The sequence below is a fragment of the Vicugna pacos genome, chromosome 13 (assembly GCF_048564905.1).
Source record: "Vicugna pacos chromosome 13, VicPac4, whole genome shotgun sequence".
Classification (NCBI taxonomy): domain Eukaryota; kingdom Metazoa; phylum Chordata; class Mammalia; order Artiodactyla; family Camelidae; genus Vicugna; species Vicugna pacos.
In genome coordinates, this window is record NC_132999.1 from 25,849,810 (window position 1) to 25,871,062 (window position 21,253).

Below are 21,253 nucleotides of genomic sequence, written 5' to 3' on the forward strand. Positions count from 1 at the left end.
CATCATATTCCGAAAAGATGCTCCACTGAATTGTTGGCTTCATATTTGACCCAAATAAGCAGATGCTAATGAGGGTCTTACTCTGTGTTGGGTGCCGTGCTAATTAAGCTGGTACCTCAACTCTTACCTGGGGAAATCTTCAGTCTCGTGCGATGGATATTTCCCTAATTTTACAACAAAGAAAAATTCAAGAGACAGGTAAGGCTAGTCAAATTCCAGCCACATAAAAGCAGAATTCTCCTTCTGGTCATTTGGTTTACAGTGGAGTTGGCTTCAGTGTCATAAATGACATCGCAGCCGTGAAAATGGCACACGTGCTGTGAAAATCCTCAGTGTGGTACCCCTGTGCTGACTCTCCTCGTGCTCTGACCCAAATCCACGTCCTCCCATTTCCCTAACTTGACAGTTAACAGCTCAGAGAAGGGACAGCATCTTGGTCCTCGCCATAGTGGCACAGTGCCTTGCTCAGAGTGGGCATTCCGAAAAAAAAGTTAATTAATTAGGAAATGTATGCCTTGAGAACTGAATCAGGAATGAAGCAGTGAGCGAGGCAATGAATGCCTAACCACGTAAAATCTGCATTCTCCCGGAGAAGAAAATGAAAAACATTTTGTGCGGAACGGCTGTCAGAGCAGTAGGCAAAGCCCTCCTGACTATTTTTTCCTTTGCTGTGACATCTCTCCATTTGTGATTTCCTCTGATTTGCTCCATGTTCCGCCTGAGCCTCTGCTCCTCTGGCTTGATTTCGACTCCATCCAATGTATCTTGTTACCGTTCGGGTGCCATCTGGACCGCGGGAGTAGCCTCTCCAGAGAGAAACACGCCTGCCTCTGAGAAGCCCTGCTGCCCTCCTCCCCTGGAGTGTGTTCAGACTCCGTCATCCCTCTGACAGGAGCCAATTCTGCTTGACTGTGACTCTCATTCACCCCTTTTCAAAGTCCTGAACTGGCGCCAAATCTAGTTAGGAGGTTTTGAAAAATCCTTGAGATTTTGCTAATGTGGAACTAGATAATAGATTTTTTTTTAAAGGAGAAGGGATAAAGGAAGAGAGAATTAAAAACAAATAATCATAAGCTGTAGGAAATTGTGCCACATTTATACCTGTGCTGGTGTGTGTATCTGGGGACAGCCGTGAAAGTAGCCAAGCCATCGTACCGCCGGCCCCTTCCTCCCCAAAGAAGCTACAGCAGGGGAGGGTCCCCCACATTGTGAAGTCCTTCTTGTCACGTGTCAGAGCTTTGGGATGAGATCAGGGGTTGGGACCAGGATCTAGAGCCCAGGAAGTTTCCACAAGTATAAACGCATGAAGCCATCCCCAGGGCTCTTAGAGAAGTTTGATGGTAGGCTGCCTTTTTTAATGTTTTTCTTAATTACCGTCCCTGGCCCCATTTTGGCTATCATCATATAAACACCTGTATCATCATCTCTCTCTTTATGATCACTGCCTCTTGACAACAGCATTGATTCCATCAAAATCCCCAGCCCCACTGTTGCCACCATCTCAAAATGTCTGACCGTCAAGATTGGATCGGATAATGTGTGTTAAAAACACTACTAGTCATAACCACCAGCATGAATCCTGCTGTTACTCTGAACCAGGCACTGTCACTAAAGGTTTGGTGTGAATTGTCTCAATTATAACCCCAATCATATGATAACTGCCTGTTTTCTTTTCCATCTGCCTCCTGCGACGTCAGGACAAGGACTGTCTCAGTATAGTTGTTCAATTAATAGACGTGGATGACCAGGTGACTGGTTAGCACCGTCTCATGACAGCCATCACTCCCACCACCACCATCACCCCAGCACTGGCACTGTCAGTTCCTGGGCTTCACAGTCAGCATCTTCTCCCCTTTGTCCCTGTTGCTGAGATCAAACTTACTTAGCTGTTAGTATTTTACCGCAGCGACAGCAGCAGCCTACACATGGCACCTCCAACTCCATCTTGAGGTGTATTTTCAAGAAAATAAGGGCTACGTCTTAGAAAATCTGGGCATGAAGACATGGACATGAAGAACTCAGTTTCCCGCTGAGTTCTGAAAGAAGTGCAAGGGATGGAAAAGATGACCCACAGAGAGGAGAAGGGGTGTGAGTGGGGTAGGTGTGATCAACGATGGGGCTGGTGGGCCCCGGAACGGTCCAGCCTTGCCAGTGATCAACCTTGGGGAAGAGGTGCAGGAGCAGAAACCTGCCGTGACCAGTGCTGCTCTGTGCAGGCCATGTCCCTTCTCCAGCCTCTCCTCCAGGTGACTTTGCCCCTTCCCTGGACCAGTGTTTCCTTCCCAAACTTTACCATGGCCTGCAACCTGCCCACCCTCACCAAGCAAAATCCATAGCTATTCCTCCTTCCTTCCTTCCTTCACTCTCCTCTCCTCTTTCTCTCTCTCTCAGCTTCTCTCTCTCCGTCCTCCCCCCTCCTCCTCCCTGTCCCTATCCCTTTGCTGCCCTCCCTCCCTCCCATCCTTCCTTACCTCTCTGTACTTTTCAAAAGGGAACTGACATCCTCCGAGATTTTATTCCATCAGTGTCTGTGTTAATTCTATTCATAAGACATCAACCTTCTCCCCCCTTCTTTTCAGCAAGCCCGTGTTGTAAGCATTATTATCCCTAGTTTTCGAGGAGAAAACTGAGGCTCAGAGTGTGGAAGGAATTCATCCAAGGGAACACTGATGAGGAAGGAGCAGTTTGAATAGCCACATGGAACCCCAGAAAAATCATTCATAAACATCACATTTTCAAATTCCCCATCTCAGCTCTCTCCCCACCTCCACGTTGTTCTTCAGTTGCCAAGCAGAGTTCTTCCAGTTTACTTCTGCCAAGAAGTAGGAGAGTGGCTGCTGACTCTTGGCTAAAGGTGACGGAGAGCATAAACGCCTAGACACCCCAGAGGGAATTCGTCTTCCTTAGCACGTCTTCGTTGTTAAATCGCTCACCGGGGAAAGGCACGTGCATTCAAACGCCTGGGATCACTAGGTGCCTTAATAGTGCCCACCTTGGTGCAGCTACAGATCACTTAAGTTAATCCATCTCTCCGGAGCTTTCTAGATGGATAATTGAATTCATTCTTTTGCATCATGGGCCTGGACTCTGAGTGCAGATCTCACTGCGATGCCTGGCGCCCTTCCTCTCCTGCTCGGATCCCACCCCCTAGCATGACAGATCATACGTCCTGGCTCTGCTCTGAGCTTCAAAAGAGCAAGGACCAGCTCTTATTCATCTTTGTATCTCCAGTGCCTAGCCAGGATCAGCATGTGGAAAGTGCCCGGTGGATGTTGAAGAAATGAATTAATCAATTACAGAATCAATCAAGATGACTTCAGTTTTCCCAGTAGGCCTTCGGCTGATTGCTATAGAGAGTTCGTTCCCCAGCACAGTGACTCACAAGCCCGGCTGCATATTCGAATCACCTGGGGAGCTTTTAGAAACTACTGATGCCAGGACCCCACCCCAGACCCACAGCATCCAAATCTCAGATGGGGAGGGTGGGGCTCAAGCATGCGTAGTGTTGTAGATGCCCCACCTCCCCCTGAGGATTACATCTTTCAGCCATGGGTGGGAACCACCGCAGGTTTCTGATTTGGGAGCCATAAATAAGTTTTCATCCTTGTTGACATGTTCACCCCAAGTCTCATCTCATCTACTCACTTTTGCTGCCAGGAGTCACATGCATCTGGTTTTAAGGGTTCCGTCCCTCAGTTATGAGACAGCCGTGTCCCCACTGCTCCAAAGAGATGATGGGAAAATAAACTCCTGGTGGAAGCTTTGTTTCATTGTCTTGGTGAAGATTCAGGCTAGAACTGTTTTGAAACAGCACAGGGGAATCTCTTCCTTTAAATCCTCCCTGGAAGTTTAAGTCGTGAGAAAACTGGATTGTCATACTGAGGCCTTAAAAGCAGAATACAAAACTGCCAGCCTACCAGGATAGTAAGTATGAGAAATCAATCTAAAGGAGAAGAAAAGACTTGAGGGAACGAAAACTCAGGTAGTAACTGGGGGTAAAGCAAGAGCTGGGCAGGCAGGGAATGGATTCCAGGGTCTGCCTCTGGGAATCAGCTGGGGGACGATGTCTCCCTGCCGGCTGGATGGCATGCCCTGGGGGCTCCTGTTACGTCTTCCTCAGGCAGGTGGAAGGAACTCCAAGAAATGACTGAGCCAGGATCAAAACAGGGAGGTACCGACAAGCACCAGGTACAAAGGGTCTGGATGGGGAGATGGTCAGGCAAGAGTGTAGCCAGAAGAGAGGTGAGAGGGAGAAGATAGGGAGGCGATGGGATTCAGGACTAAGGCCAGGCAGTACTGGGCATCCTCTGACACAGGGTCTGGCCTGGGCTCTTCAGCAGGGGTTGGTTTCCAAGGAGGGGCCTCCTGCAAGATGTTTGTTTCTTCCTCTTTTTTTTTTCCAAATATCATAAAGTAATAGTTTCCTGACGTTAAAAATAGGTGCCTGTACATTGTAAAATTGAGCCAAAAGAAATAGGATGAGAAGCGCCTAAAAATAGCTCCTGTTCATTGAGCATCTCTGTGTGCAAACACCAAACAAGACATGGTACAGGCATCTCACTTCTCAATAAACCTGAGATGATGTTCTCATGATCATTCCCACTTTGAGGATGAGAAAACTGAGACTAAGTGCCTTGTTGCAGGGTCGCATGGCCAGCATGGGGCACAGCCAGGATCTGGTCTGTGTCTGTGTGACTCCGATGAGATGCATTCGCCCTCAGGTCCAGACCAGTCTTCTGAATTTACGGAAACAGCCTCATAGCACCCCAGCCCATGCCTCACCGAACGCCCCCTCTTGTGTCACCAGCAGAGGGATGGACTTAGCCGGTGCTGGGTACCCTCGCGCACTTCCATTGTTCGGTGGGGGTTTTATGAGAATCTCCCACTGGCTGTTTTTCAAATTTATTTAATTCATCCATCATGCTGTGAAGCCATTTGCTTTTTTATATTGGACAGATGTAATGAGATTTTGGACACTAAAAAATGTTTTTATTAAAAGTTATGACCCAGAGCTAGTTGGTGGGGGCTGTGCCATAAATCCCTAGGACTGTGAAAATTTATAAAGGATGTAGCGACACTACCTTAACCTTTTAGGCCACACCATAGATTACGGGATCACTTAGACTAGGATTGTCTGCCCACCTCTGGCCAAAGCATCATAATAACTATTATTATTTTTGTGGTTATCTGATGTGGCCGTTCCTTGCCTCCTCTTGGCCACAGTTGACTCTTGGCAAGCCGGTGCCTGGTGGGAGCAGGTGGGTGATGATGGACTTTGCTAGTGTTTGGACTGAAGGTTCTACAGTGGTGGGCACATGGATCCTTCTGCTCTGCTCGGCAGCCCTGTCACTGGGGCTGAGTGACGTAACAATCCCGTTGGCTGCAGAGTGAAAGTGACTATGGCTGACAGTTTCTCAGCATCTGCATGGCCAACAGGAAGTTCTTCTCCAAGTTAGGAAATGTTGCAAGTCTTTCTGTTCATGCGTAACAACTCCAATGTAATGTCAATATTCTCAGATTTGTATGAATGTCACACTACTTGGAAGTCATCCAAAACATAATGAACTTGAACGTATAGACCAAAACATGGCCATTAAACATATATATCTGTATAGAGAGGTGCTCTACATATCATCTATAATATGTATTAATGTTGTAACTTTGTTAAATTAACATTTGTTTAGTAAAGCCCCGGGGTGTCAGAGACCACCTGGGAACTGCAGCAGAGCAGTTTATTACTTGCAGGTGCTATGGGAAGGGCCCGGCAAGTTGCAGTAGGGAGAGCGAAGCAGGAAGGCCCGGGGAGGCAGGCGAGGGAGACTATGATCACAGGGGCTGCTAAGAGGGTCATATTAGGAAGTGAAATTTACTTGGGACTATGCATGCATTCGTTCATGTATTTTTGAGCCCTGCTATGTGTCTGTGATGTGCTGGGGATTCAGGAACAAAGGGATTGTGGTCCCTGCTTCAGAAAGCACACAGTGGAATGTACACAGGTAATGCCATTGCTCTCAGAGGAGGGTTTGCAGCTCAGGGGACCAGGGAAGGCTTCATGGAAGAGGCAGCCTTTCAGCTGCCTTTGAGGAATTGGATGAGCTTTGGGCTTTCAGGGATGAGAAGAGCATTGCAAGCAGAAAAGACTGCAGGCAGAAGAGCACCTACAAAACTAGCTGTTCACAGACTGCTCCAAAGAGTTGTTTTGGCTAAAGTGCCTGATAACATTTTTTCCTTTGAAAAACAAAATCTCAAGGGAAAACCATGCTCTTACCTGCTGCAGCTGTTGAACCAGGCCGGGGCAGGTCTGTAATTTCAGGAAGGTGGACTTGAAACTTACAAACTCCTCATTGCCATATCTCCTTGTTGGGCCGGTGTTTTATCATCAGTCTATGCTGAGAACACATTCCAGGGTTTTCACAGTACATTGGCAACAGCTCCCGCCTCCCGAGACTGTAGGGGCGTAAAGCATAGACGCCGTCATCATTAAACTCATAAATCCATGTCATTTGTATGTCACTCACTCCATCCTCATCCATCATCCCTTACACTTTCAGAACGGCCACGCGTTTGAGGATTTTGAAGAACGGTTTGCTGCAGCCACCCCGGTAAGAACAAGAGGGCTCAGCCTGGTTACCTGTTTCATGTCATCATCCCATTGTTCATTTCATGCTCATCAGTCATGCCTTGTGGTTACAGAACAGAAACCTGCCGACGGACTTTGATGAGATTTTTAAGGCAACCAAGGTAAGGCCTCCAGTCTCGTGAAACAAAGGTGGTTCTGGTCACTCTTGTCCATTCCATTTATTCTCACCCACCTGCAGAAGGGCAGATACTCCACTCTGCTCCTGTGCCTGCCTGTCGTAACATTCACGGGAGACTCCTGGTGGGCCCCGCAATGAGGTCAAATAGCAGGAGCATGCGTGTGGGGGGGTGTGTGTGTGAGAGAGAGAGAGAAAAGGGGGGAAAGAGCATGTGTTGGAAATGTGATACCCCTTCATTTCATTCCACAGTTTTCAATCTCCTAACATGTCTCGGGCATCCTGACAGGTGCCAGAGACGCAGTAGAGGAAGACACAGCCCCTGTGCTCAGGGAGCTCATAGTATAACTGGGTGTGATGTTGCCGAGGGGAGGAGAGCCTGATGCACCATAGTATAACATAGTATAGTGGGGATTCAGACACATAAACAGGATGTACACAGTGCACCTATGGAGATCAAAACCAGGCAAGGCTGTTATTCGGTTGGTATAGCCTGTAATAGATGTACTGGTTTGCAGACAGTGTTTATCCAGATGAGTTAATACCCAGGCCAGTGAATGTTGTCACCCCTGAGCCCAGGGTGTTTGGGAAACCTCTAGGACAGGGGTTCTCAACCTTGGCTGTAAATTAGAATCACCAGGAGAGTTTTCAAAGTTTCAGTTACTAGGCTGTCCCCCAGACCAGCTAATTCAGAATCTCAAGGGATGGGAACCAGGTGTCAGTATTTTCCCCCAGATACATCCAAAACTGAGAGCCACAGATCTAGGATTATCACATAAGCTGTTTAGAGCTGTGGGATGGGGTACACATTGAGATGGGAAACACTTACGGAGTGGTTGAGCAAAACTCTTAACAGTTGAGAGTTGAAAGTAGTTGAGCAAGTTGAGAGGTATTGAGTGGTAAAGCAAAACTCTCAAAAGGGAAGAAAAAAGCCCTCTAATCTGTGTCCTGAAGGATGGGTGGGAAAGACAATGTGGGAAGGAAAGAGTGTTCTAGATAGGAGGAGGAGCATGTGCAAAGGCCCTGAGGTAGTCCCTCCTTTCATAACCCCCGGTACTTCTCTCCTCTGTAACACTGCCCTGGTCACATCTGTAGGTCTGTATTTCCGTAGAACAGGCAGCTCATGAGACTGGAAATAGGAATGTTCCTTACCCATCTCTGTAGCCCCTGCTCTCAGCACAGTTGCTGATGTTCAGTGGGGGCTACATAGTTATCCCAGAGTGGGTCTGTGCGAATGCGTCTTGGGAGTCAGTCAGGGACACCTCTGCCTTCGTCAGTGGCACTTTTAGAACTTCTCTGTAAGAGGGGCTGGGAGTCTAGTTGCAGTAGTCTAGTTGAAAGAAGGACCAGGGGACTAACAGTGACACACTGGTTGTACAGCCCTCCAGATGTCAGTGGAAAACCATCCCTTGTTCAGATCAAAGGATGGCTGGGGAGGGGACAGGCCTGATGGAGATACTGAGGGGCACCCCCCTCAACGGCCAGGCTCCTCCTCATCCCCTTCACGTGGTGATGGTTCACAACATCAGCAGCCCCATCTCTCTCTACCTGAAGACATCTGAAAAGCCAGGAGCAGGAAGGCAAGTAGGAATCTTGAGCTGACAGTCCAGATGGCTCCCCTTGCAGGCTTCTGGTTAGAGAATATTGTGGGGCTGGACTTCCACCATCTAGGAAGGCTAACAAGGGCTTTATAAAGCGACAGATAGATGCTGCTGGTCTGTGGGTCAAGTTCCGCTTCTTGTAGCTGACCGATCAAGCAAGTCACAAAACCTCCAGGCCTCCGTTAGCTCATGTGCAAACTGGAGATCGTGAGAGAGACTCCTGGGCTGCCGACTCTGCAGGGCTCAGTGAGCGTCCAGTGTGATCATAATGTATTGGAAAATGTGTTGTAAACTATAAAGTGTTTTACAGATGTGAGTGGTTAGTTTTATTCTCATGAGACCGTTAAAATGATTAATTACAACAATATTATCAGATGGAACATGGCTTATTAAGTTACAAATAAAAGGACTAGGGTTCACGTGGGGAGAGGAGCTGTGAAAATAGATACTATTCCAGATTCTCAATCACATATGGTTATTAGAATTATTTTTAATTTTATGGCCTACGAATCCCCTTTTTCTATAAAATTTAATTAACTCAAGGTTCTATTTAAGCAGCAGCTCCAATGGAATGAAATAACAACCCATGTTTTATGCCTCTGCATGTTTTTCTCGTTTAATCCTTGAGTGGAAATCATCTGGCAAGAGGAAAGTCTGTAGCTCCAGAATGAAGGTTATTTGAAAAGTTGTGCTTAAGGAGAAAATTAGCCAATAAATTACATTTACGATATTAGTAAAAGTGTGCCACGAGTTCAACCCATTTGAAATGTAAATTGTGTGACTTAATTATTAACTTCATTTTAATATTTTCCTACCACTGAAAATAGTCGTGGGCCATTTTAAAAGCATCGAGTTTCAGTTGCGAGGAAACCCAAAAGCTTCCTTTGAATGGATTAAATAGAATTATGCCTTTTATGGATTTGGGAGAGACCCTGAGGATAGGCCTCATTTCGCCAAATAACATAAAATGTTATTAACATGGTAACGAAGACTTCCCAAAGACAAGCAAGCATTTAGGATCCAGCCAGATTTGGGAGCACACCCTGCACACTGGCCTCCTGGTTACCATCTCGTAATGCTGGACAGGTATCGGACGAGACAGAATCAAGTTGGTAAAGAACTGGCAGGAAAGACTGTGAGATGCATGGTAGTCCCACCATGACTGTGCGCTCGTCCCCTTCCCCGCCCCCTCTCCTGGTCCTCTCTCCCGTTCACGCGATAACCAAACTGCTTGTGGCCCCACCTGCTCAGACCGTGCCAGCCTCTGTCCTTCCTGCTCGTGGCTTTCATCCACTTGGACAGCCCCTCCTCTTCTTGGCTGCCTGGCTGACTGCTCCTCTTCTCAGATTCAGATCTGAGCTGTTTCCTTTAGCAAACCCAAAGCCGGCAGGATGCCCTTCTCAGTTCGCCCCCAGCACCCCCTAGAGACCTCCATCGTTGCCACTCCTGCCACGTAAGCTTGACACTACGTACGTCTTTGGATGGTCCCCACCTGGGACTTGACATTTCTCCTTATGATGTTCCAAGCACCCAGCACAGTGCCCAGCACCCAACAGTTGCCCAATGTGTATGGAAGAAAACATACTCTGCAGTTGGGAGAAAATTAATATGTATAGGATCCTACTGTGTGCAAAGCACCATTTCTTCAGCCTGAAAGCTTAAGGGGAAGGGTTGAAAGTGAGTTAGCCAGGCCAAGCTGCTTGTCTTATGGCAAAAGGACATAGAAAACAAACTTACGCTTACCAGGGGGAAAAGGTGGGGGGAGGTGGGAGGATAAATTGGGAGTTTGCAGATACTAACTACTGTATGTAAAATAGATAAACAAGGTTCTGCTGTATAGCACGGGGAACTGTATTCAATATCTTGTAGTAGCCTATGATGAAAAAGAATATGAAAAGGAATATATACACGTATATGTGTATATATATATATATATATATGTATAACTGAAACGTTATGCTGTACACTAGAAGTTAACAACAACATTGAAAACCGACTATACTTAAATTAAAAAAAAAAAGACTTGTATGCCTTTTTCACCAGGCTTCCCCAGACTTTAAAGTCCTGCTATTAATACTGTCAGTAAATCCACAGAGAAGATGTCATCATCTTTAGTGTCCAGGTGACGGAACAGTGACCCTGAGGAGTGGCAGAGGTCGGAAGTGTTGGAACCTGGACCCATCCCTGGGGGTGGGACTTTTCTCTGGGCCCAGAGCTCACACACGTGTCAGGAAGAGAGAATGTTCCTTTCTTTGTGTGAATCACGGAGATCCAGCCGGGCCTGATTAGAGCAGATTTGAGGGCAGGGGTCCTGCATGGCAGACAGGCATACTCTCCCTGTCCTTTTGATTGAGTAGTTTTTCGGTTCCCCCATTAGAAACTATCACTAAAATCCAGAGATGAACAGGAAGTGTTTTCTCCTGCAGTGGGCAGATTTGCACAAAGCACATGATTATGTACTTTAAGTCAGGCTGTTTGAATCCTGACCACAGGCTCCCTGCAGACACTGAATCTGAAGTGTATGCAGATTAATTTCTAAGTGTATCTTACAGGGTTTCTCCCACTGCTCCGGCTGGTCTTGCTCAGAAATTCCTGTGTGATGGATGGGAGTAGAGTTGATACAGTGTCTGCAGTGATGGGGTTCCTAGGAGTGATTAATAGTGTGTGTACTGGGCTGTTTTTGATGCCCTTCCTGGGATTAGATATGTTTCCTTCTCTTCCAACTACGTATTTTGTCTTAAAGAGGGACTCTTTTGGGGCCTGTCATTTGACTGCTCTATAGGCAGAAAATGTAAGTCCTGGCCTAGGGGTCACCTTTATGAGACTCAGTTTATCCATCTGTAAAAATGGGGATGACAATTCATACCTCTCAGGGACAGTGCTATTGGGAGCATTTCCTAAGAAATTGCCCCGAAGTCCTAACTTGCTAGACGTAGTACATGGAAAGCATTTTGTACATGCGGATACACTCATGAAAGAAAGACACGCGGTGAGATTGCCTCTTGCCTTTGAAGAAGAGAGATGGTGCTGGCATTTGATGGTAAATATATGTAAAGTGGTATTATTACTGCTTATGCGAGGTGACTAAGCCCAGGTAAACAGCCAGACACACTGAAGCGAGAATTGATTCTGGCCCCATCTGAGATGTTCTTTGGGATCATGAGGGATCATAGTGACCAACAGGGCTTATCATTTGTATGGTCATGCTGAAAAGGAGTCCTCAGATCATACTGTTTTTAAAGCAAAGCACCATGGCATCAGCTTTCCTTGTGGTTACATCGTTCTCTTTTTGTCTTTTCAGGCTGTGACCCAATTAGAACTTTTTGGGGACATGTCCACCCCTCCTGACATAGCCTCCCCCCCGGTAAGTATGCACGGCCCTCGGAGCCCCGTCTCTTTCCTCTTTCGTTTAGTCGTGTGGTGACAAAAATACAGCCTTTGGATCAAAGAGGGTGCTGATGGATTTCAACTCGGACTCTTTCAAGCTGTGTGATTTGGGCAAATTAACTAGCAATTCTAAACCTCAATTTCCTAAGCTATTTTTTTGTTAAAAGAGAAATTGTGATACATGCTCTGTTTTGAGAAATAAATGAGACCATGCATCAGCAGTTACAGGGTATCACTGGGACGCTTGCTGTTGTGCTGGGCGGCGCAGAGAGACATAAGCAGGATGTGGTCCCTGCCTGCAAGGAGCACACGGTCTAGCTGGGAATATGGGCAGGAGACTCAGTAGGAGGGCAGACACGATGACTCATTCGTCATCGCCCACCCAAAACCCACACGGCCAGGTGGTCAGCCCAGGAAAGGATGCATCTTCTCCCCCCGCCCTTACTGCCCTCTCCTCTCTCGTTTCCTGCTTCCTTCCTCTCTCCCTGTTCTTTCAGTTTCCTCCTCCTTTCCATGCCGCCTACTGGTTTCTCTCAGCTTCTCATGAAGCTTTGGATTCCCAGTTCTAGTTTCAGCCAGGGTCTCTGGTTCATTGTTTGCACTGGGATGGAGATTGCAGGGAGCCCTAATTTGAAAATGAAAAGGAGAAAAAGAGAATGAAAACCGAAGCAAGATAGAAACCCAGTGCTTTGAGAACCAGAGGCATTCAAAGGCCACCCTGCAGCCAAGGCAAAGGGAAGAGCCAAGCTGGCCCCTCCGGCCCCTCCCCTGCCCACTCCCGGAGGTGGGCGGGGAGCAGTCAGCCGCAGCTGCGCCAGCTGAAGCTGCTGGGAGGGGGCAGCTCCTCCGGGCACCGTGCAGTTGTGCAAACCGAGGGATGGTGCTATGGTTCATTGGTGAGATGTGTCTCACGGATTAAAGGCTGTAACCTCACCATGGAGGACAGATGGCAGGAGACCCTGCTGCCCACAGCTGCCACCCGGGAATCTAGGCACAGCTGCCCAGATCCCGACACCTGGTGCCCAGGGCAGCCGTGAAGGAGGGGACAACCGCTGCTGTCTCCAGGGAGGGTGGACAGCTCTAGTGACTCTCTCCTCCATCCCAGGAAGGACAGCTACATCCTGGGCCCTTGGAATCTCTGAACCGTGGGGCCACGGAGCCAGAAAGGTCTGGTGAGATCAAAATGATCCCCTTCATTTTACAGATGAGCAAACTGAGTGCCAGAGAGGGCAGGTTACTCGCCCAAGGCCACGCAGGGGGAAAAGAGACTGGCACAGACTGTGTTTAAAAGCGCTCAACGCAGCAGCTCATGGCTATGTTTCTAGCTCTGAACCCGAGTGCCCTCCAAATGGATATTTAATAATCCTCAGAACAATGCCATGCATCCCGCAAGCTGCTAGTCTAAAAATGGCCTTGTCTAATTGCCGTGGTTTCAGGATTAATTGCTTGCCCCGGTCTATTCCAAGGGGAAGAAAAAGTACGGGATATTATGGCATCAAATAGACAGACTCTGTAAGCAAAGGATTCTGTAAACGGGTGTGGACCTTTAAAAAAAAAAAAAGAGTATGTATGTTTTTATCTCAGTGGCCTTCACCTTACCTACCAGTTCATGCAGCACACCTTTCTGGAGTCCGAGCATGGGCCAGGCTCTAGAGTTTGCAGCTACTCAAGCATCTTTTTTGTTGTTGTTGTTGTTTTATGGTCTTCTTGAGAATATTTACTTATTTTTACAAAGGCAAGTAGAGGCAGGGTGCTGGGAGGCACCAGGACCCCAGGGTCTCAGCCCACATACTAATCTTTGTCTGTTTATTGAGCGTGTATTTAGTGACAGCCTTGGGTTGGGCACACAGTAGATCCTGAGTGAGGGTATGTCAGTTTGAGTTGACTACCTCTAAAGAGTGGAAGCCAGATAAGGGGTAATTTGAGGGCCTGGGAATACCCCCAAGAGGTCAGGGCTCAAACTAAAAAGTCATGATACTGGCCAGCATTTGCTGAGCCTCATCGTGGTTCTGAGTGATCTAAATGCACGGTCTCATTTAAACCTCACAGCAGCTCCAGAGGTGGGATATAACCAGCTGATGGTCTGCGAACCACAGTAAGTGGCCTGGACTGTGGCTTGCTCCTACAGCACTGCCCCCTTAATTCCCACTGCCTCCCAACCTGATCACCACGGAGCCGGGTCTCCCAGGAGCCTCACGCACCCCTGCCTCTCTCTGTCTGACAGACTCCTGCAACTCCAGGTGATGCCTTTATCCCGCCTTCATCTCAGACACTTCCGGCGAGTGCAGACATGTTCAGTTCCGTACCTTTCGGCACTGCTGCTGTACCCTCAGGTAAGCCCTCTCCCACCCTCTTTCAGCCTCCGCTCACCAGGAAAGAGAAGCGGTTGATGGAACCAACTGCTGAATTCTGGCCAAACACCTGTGGAACCACCATCTGTCCTGGTGACTCTTCACGTGACATTGAGATGCTGCCATGGGGGCGGGGGTTGTCGGTTTACAAAGATCAAGGATGCTGCAGGCTGGAATTCAGTGATGTCTTTCTCCTGAAAGGTCAGGATTCCAAGTCACTCGGGTGTGTAGCTTCACGGAGCTTAGTGCACACGCAGCCAGGGAAGTCAGTGCAGGCCCACTTCCTCCCGCTCGCCTCCGCCAGAGGGAGGGGAGGTGGGCACGGGGAGGGGTGAGCCTGCTCCACAGACGTTCTGAGATCTGATGGGTAGAAGTGCTCTGCCTTGTTCGGTGGAGACTTCAGGAAGGGGAGGTTCCCCATGCAAAGGGGGACACCTAAGTGACAGAGCAAACTGCGAACAGTGAACTGGGAGGGTGATGGGGCTCTTGGTGATTTAGAGAGGATTTGTTCTGTTTTCCAGATATTCTTTGAAATACACATACTTCTTATATAACAAATATGTACAGTAGCAGTGTGGCAGGTGAGCGCCAGATTGGTGGGGTCTGAGGCATCCTGTTTCTGTAACATCAGCCTCTCTGTGTAGACAGTCCGCTCTACCTGGACATGGCCAGAGATGGTGCTAGTTCTGCTTTTCTTCCTACGTGGGAGCCTTAAAGACTTTTTTCCCCCTTTAACTGCAAGTTGGAGGAGGGGAGGGAATGGTTCCAGGTGGTAGAGCGCATGCTCAGCATGGGTAACGTCCTGGGTTCGATCCCCAGGACCTCCTTTAAAAATAAATAAATAAACCTAATTACCCCCCTAAACAACAAAAAACAAACTACTGATTTGAAATCTGTGGCCTCCCCTTTCTTTCCCTACTTTATTCTTACAAGTAACAAATTGAGTTTGAATATCTTAGGATACAAATATCTTGCATTTTTCTATAAATAATTACTTTTAATTACATAGTGTTAGAAACACATTCTGGCCACCAAACATAAACCTCACTGTTGCTCAAAGTGAAATTAAAAATTCATACTCTGTTCTGAAATAGTTATTCTTCGTGAGCTGAGGGGTCATTATGAACTTTCAGAAGCTACGGAGATCAGTAGCCACCAGATCTGACTTACAGCTGAGAATCTACAGGTAGCCTAGAGATGTCTTCAGTGGCTAAGCTTCCCGGTCACATCTCTCTTACCCATCCCTAGAATGAGACAGTGACAGTGACCAGTTTTCCTTACCTAAAATGGGTATTCAAATTTCCCTGGGCGTAGCGTAACAAAATCTGTCATTTTAAATAGGAATGACAGCTTTCTATCAGAAATGCACTCCTTTCCTGTGCCTCAGCCTTGTGTTCAGAATATCCACACTTTGTCCCCATAATTTGTTCCTTGAAGATATAGTGAGACAGATGATGGGAACTCGAGGCATCAAACTCACTAATTTGCAGGTGTGTTCATTCCACAGATACTCACTGAGTCCCCACTGTGGGCCAGGTGCTCTTCTAGGTGTCTGGGTCGTGTCTGTGAAAACAGAAGACACAGACCCCTGGCCTCAGAGAGCTTAGTTTCTACTGGGGAGGTGGACAGCAGCATGCAAATGAGTAACGTACATAATCTGATAGGAGGTGATAAGTGGTGTGGACAGAAAAAAACGTGCAGCAGGGCAGGGGTTTGGAACAGGCGGAGGGCAGGTGTGAATGGAGGTTGTGGCTGCGAGGGGCTCATGCAGAGGTGTGATGGGAGCCAGGAAGGGGTCAGGGTCAAGAGTACGGCCCCTGCCAGTTTCCACTCCCTTTTCGTAAGTGAGAGGGGCTAACTGCAGTCTCGCGTGTCTTCCAGCCCTAATATTTCACTCAAATACCAGAAGACCTGCCTGCACTGCTCTGCTCTGGGCCCTCTCCCCAGCCCAGGGCCAGATTAGAGCATCGAAGGCCTGGATTTTATAATCTTCCAATTTATCCAGCTGTGTTCCAAGCTGTGGACAAGCCACTCCCGCACCTTCACATTCAATTTCTTCAGCTGCAAAAAGAAAAAAGGAAAAAAGATACATTACCTCCAGGATTTCACTTTTTAGAATGAAAGTCTAAAATTAATTTCAGTTAGCATGTTTTCACTTTCTTACTCTACTTCAGCTATACTGAGAAGCAGAACTGGGCTTCAGCTGATGTTAAACTCTGCCTTTTCCCTCCCTCCACTGGCTTTAAACATTTGTGTAGTGGTTGAATCTTTGTCTCCCTGTCCCTAAGAGCCCAGTCAGTGGCAAGGAGATGGCAAATGAACTGGGGTGTGCGGTGCACTAGACAGTCCTGCTGTGAACCCTGGCTCCTCTTTTACTTATAAGCTTTAGACTCCTGGGCAAATTACTTAACCTGTCAGAGCCAGTGTCTTCATTTTTATAACTGAATTGCAAACAATACTTACCTGGCAATAAGATCATGAGAATTAAATGAGGAAGTAAAATCAAGTGCCTCTGAAAAATGCTGCCACGTTACCGATGCCTGGTGTAGAAAATGCTGTTATTACTACTGTTACCCTGACTTCTCAAGTAGAAGAAAATACGTCTTGTTCTTACCAGCATTTTTTTCGTTTGTCTTCCTGGGATGTTTTCTTAAAACAATGCATGTGATCAAGTTTAGGTCTTTGATCTCTTGGTCGCACATCTACCCTGAAGACCCTGGAGAGGGTACTCTGTTGTGAACACAGACCCTGCCACCAACCAGCTGTGTGACCCTCTGCTCCTTTGCTTCGGAGCCTCCGGGAACTTACCTGTAAAATGGGGGTGATGATTCCATTGCATAGAGCTGTTCTGAGGATTGCACGAGTTCATACATGTAGGAAAACATTTAAAATGGTGCCTGGCAGGGTTTACCTAAGTGAGCGCTCTGCAGACGTTCTCGGCCCTGCCCATCGGGGGCCCTGGCTCTGCTCCCTGTGCTGTGTCGCCATATCAGGTCTTCCCCTCCTGAAGCTGCGAGTTCCTCAGATGCAGATTAAAGAGATATTGATAACAGCTACCCCAGAGGCTTAATGCAAGGATCAACTTCACAAAAATCTGAGCTCCATTATGGCAACGATTTTTTTTTTTTTAACTGTCGAGTTCTTCACTGCATCTCCAGAGGTAAATAGTGCTTGGCACCCAGTAGGGCTCATTTTGAACCAAAGAATCAAATGAAATAATGTAGACAAGAGGTACCATACACGTTCTCTGTTGGGGGAGTCCCTTAGTTTTCAGTGTTTTCTTACATTTCAATCTGCTATAATAATAATAATAATAATAATAATAATAATAATAATAATAATAATAATAATAAGTGTTCCCAGGTGCCAGCATCTGGTTATAAATTGCAATTTTCAACAGTTTAAAAAAAATCTCACTGTAAGGCAGTAATGCAGGTGGTTCCTTCCACTGCACAGGAGGAGACTTACGATTGATCTGAATTCCATGTCATAAACAGATGCTCCTTGGCACCTCCTTTCTCCTCTGTTGAACGTTAGTGAGTAAGTGGATACTAAGCTAAGTGGCCGCAGTGGCAGCCTCCCAGTGGCTTCGCATGTCCGGGGTTACCGCAGCCCTGCCGCCGAGGTGTCCCGTCAGGGATGCTCAGTGCCATGTGGCCAGAAAGCCTTTGATCAAAGGTCTGGGGAAAGCCCCAGCTGCAGGGACCTCGCCTTCAGGAAAAGTGAGTGAGACCTGCAGGTTCCCAAACATGATACCCAATTACCCTTGCTGCCTTTTTTGTCTTCTGAATATGGTACTTCGGTCTGAAGCAGATGGCATGAAGCCAGGGAGACATGCTAATAGCTCTCTCCAGAAAAGTATGCACAGGCCATCTGTTGGTTCCTTGTAGGGGAAAAAAAAAAAAGATGGGGAAAAAAACCTGCCACCAGCAGTAGACTGACTCATCAGAGATCATAGCACTTACAGATGTTGGAATTTAATTGGATGCTTGGAAAAATGCATTGACGGTATTTTTTCCAGTTACTCATTCACGTTTATCTGGAGCCTTTCTCCAGCATTTATGGCGATGTGTGCCCAGAACTGTGCTAGACATGCACGGGAGAGGGAGAAAGAAAGAAAAGCTTCCTGCTAGCAGGGGCTTTCTAGTCTTACAAGGGAAGACAGAATAAGCGGGCAGTTCCAAGGCAATGTGACAGGTGCCACGGTGGAGATGAACACAGCGGACTGCACGTGCCCAGAGGAGAATCAGCTGGGTCTAGAAGGCAGAGGTGATGATGAACCGAGTCTCAAAGAGCCAAGGAGGGACAGCCACGTGAAGAAGTAGGGGTGGCTCTCCAGGCAGATGGACCGGCAGAGACGAGAGAGCAGATTATGTTGTTTGCAACTGCTGCAGGGAAGGATGCCAGTGGGAAAGCAGGTGGAAAAATGGGGTGAAGAGGTGGGAAGGGGCTGACCCCCAAAGCTCCAAAGTCAAGCTAAGGCGTCTGGGCCTTATACTCAAGATGATGGCGCACTGTACAGCTGACCCTTGGACAACATGGGCCTGAACCACACGGGTCCACATATGTGGATGTTTTTCATTAAATACATCAGTAGTCCTAAGCGATCCGTGGCTGGGTGAATCCATGAACGTGGAACCGGGTATATGGAGGGCCGATTGTGAGTTACACACAGATTTTCCACTGTGCAGGGGCCAGCACCCCTAACCCACCTGTTTTTTTCAAGGGTCAGCTGTATTTGCATTTTAGATTAGTTCTCTGGTGGCAGTGAGGTGGGTAAGGTGGAAGCCAGGTTAAAAAAATAGTCTGGCTGGTGGCTGGAGCCTTCCATCTATTCACCAAAACAGGCATCTGGGTTGATGTGGTGGAAAGATCTGTGGGCGGGTCTTATGCCGTCAGACCCAGTATTCCTTTTGATAATAAGAGTTTGTGATGTCTCCTTTAATATCATGAAATGACATTCATAGAGAACATAACTTACCTACAGTTTTTCAAAAATCAATACAATGCCCTCACTGGAATATAAAGAAGTAAGAAAGCAAATGTGTAATAACAAGATACGCATTTCAGTAAGGAACTACCCAGGTACCACCTCACAGGAACACATACTCGGTGGTCAGGTGTGTGTACCTGTAACTAGGATCAGTGTAGGTTCAGATCAGTACAGAAGTGTTGAGCTGCCTCCAACACCACAGTCAGGGACCACGATGTTCCAAGTGGGTGGACCCCTCGACAGTGTTCCAAACACAAAATACAGTCTTCTCTCAATGGACACAGTTCTTACTTTCCTGAAGAATTAAGTGCATTAAAACTCCACAAAGAAACTGAATTTCCATGTAACCTAAAGTCCAACAATCTGTACTCAAATAATCATACACAGAATGCAGACATTTTTTGGTGATGCGTATCATCTCACACGTTATAGGAGGTCTAGTGTCGATGCTCTTGGCCTCTTAAATGCCAGTACTGTCACCCCCGACCAAGTTATGGCAACCAAAACACACCCCACATGTTTCCTTTTCATCGCCTGGAGGCGGAAACACTCCCACTGAGAACTGCTGAACCCCATGAAAGTCAATCAGAAAACTTTTAGAAGTTGCAGGATTTTTAGTCTGTTGGTAGGTTCAAGTCAGTTCGTTATTCTGTGATTGGCAGCGTAAGCAGGTTTCAGGTTTCAGGTTTCAGATGTCAGCATCAATGCCTCCTCACCCCTCTCATTTCAGTGCACTAGGACCAAGGTGATCTGATAAGGATATTATCTGTCTTGTTTGTTGACACCCCTGTCTCATTCCATAAAAGTATTTAACTCTAGTAGATTCATCAGCAGGAAGCCTGTGTGTCTGTCCCATACCCCTCAGGAGCCAGCCTCCTCTCACCTTGGAAGGAAAAGGACTGGCTTTGAAACTTGGCTCTGTCCCTTATCAGTCAGTTGAAGGGCAGGTGTATCTGAGACTAGATCAGGGGTGAGGCAGTCTGCACACGATCTCTCTGGGCTCACCAGTCACCGAAGCAACCCAGGACATGCCCAGTGCCACAGAGCCTGCCTGCCTTCCCTTTGGAAGTTGCTTGGATACATACGTCTGCCCCTTTTCTTTCCCTGGTCTCATTGCTCTCTACCTGCAGATTCCTTCTGACAGCCCTAGAGATGCTTGTTTTGAGAGGCCGGTTTTCACCCTCTTCTCTGCCTGGACTGGTTATGTCTCCCAGGCTTGATTGCACCCTGAGAAGGGTGGGGACCCCTGGAAGGACATGGGAGTCTCCTCCAGAGCTGCAGTGGGCTAGAACACTTCAAGACAGGCCAGCTGCACGAACTGTACTAAGATCAGAAATCAGTCTTGGCCATCTGGGTGAGGCAGTGTGGGCCAGAGGAAAGGACGCTGGCTTTAGGGGGCTGATGATCTCAGTTCAGATCCTGATCCCATCTTATGTCAGCTGTGTGACCCTGAACAAGGTGCTTTCCTCTCTGAGCATCAATTTCCTTATCCCTAAAATGAAGATAATGAGAGCTATCCTGCAAGGATTTTGTGAAGATGTGAAGCACTTAATATTGCACCTAGTACAGTGTAAGCACTTAATAAGTGGAAATTATTATTATTTCTATTATTATGGTAAAAAGTATCACTCATGCTCCTTTTAAAATGACATTATTGCCTATGGAAAACAGTATGGAGATTCCTTAAAAAACTGAAGAGAGTTACCCTATGATCCAGCAATTCCACTCCTGGGTATGTGTCTGGAGAAAACTAATAGGAAAGGATACATGCACCCCCAGTGTTCACAGCAACACTGTTTACAACAGCCAAGACACGTAAGCAACCTAAATGTCCATGGACAGATGACTGTATAAAGAAGGTGTGGTGTATATATACAATGAAATACTACTTAGCCATGAAAAAGAATAACGCCATTTGCAGCAGCATGATTGTCACACTAAGTGAAGTTAAGTTAGACAAAAACAAATAGCACATGATATCACAGATATGTGGAATCTAAAAAATGACACAAGTGAACTTATTTATGAAACAGAAACAGATTCACAGCCATAGAAAACAAACTTATGGTTGCCAAAGGGGAAAGGGCAGGGGAGGGATAAATGAGGAGTTTGGGATCAGCAGATACAAACTACTACATACAAAATAGATAAAGACAAGGTCCTACT

At 47.1% G+C, this 21,253-nt stretch overlaps 1 protein-coding gene across 17 annotated transcripts in view; it reads left to right on the forward strand.

Moving 5' to 3' along the window:
• The window catches only part of DAB1 (DAB adaptor protein 1), a 386,755-nt gene that overhangs the window by 340,689 nt on the left and 24,813 nt on the right, over window positions 1-21,253 (forward strand). For all 17 annotated transcript variants that reach the window (XM_072974349.1, XM_072974361.1, XM_072974347.1 and 14 more), the window contains 4 exons: window positions 6,552-6,602; window positions 6,694-6,741; window positions 11,658-11,720; window positions 13,968-14,076. In XM_072974349.1, the coding sequence (XP_072830450.1) occupies window positions 6,552-6,602; window positions 6,694-6,741; window positions 11,658-11,720; window positions 13,968-14,076 (271 nt within the window). The remainder of the gene's footprint in view (window positions 1-6,551; window positions 6,603-6,693; window positions 6,742-11,657; window positions 11,721-13,967; window positions 14,077-21,253) is intronic.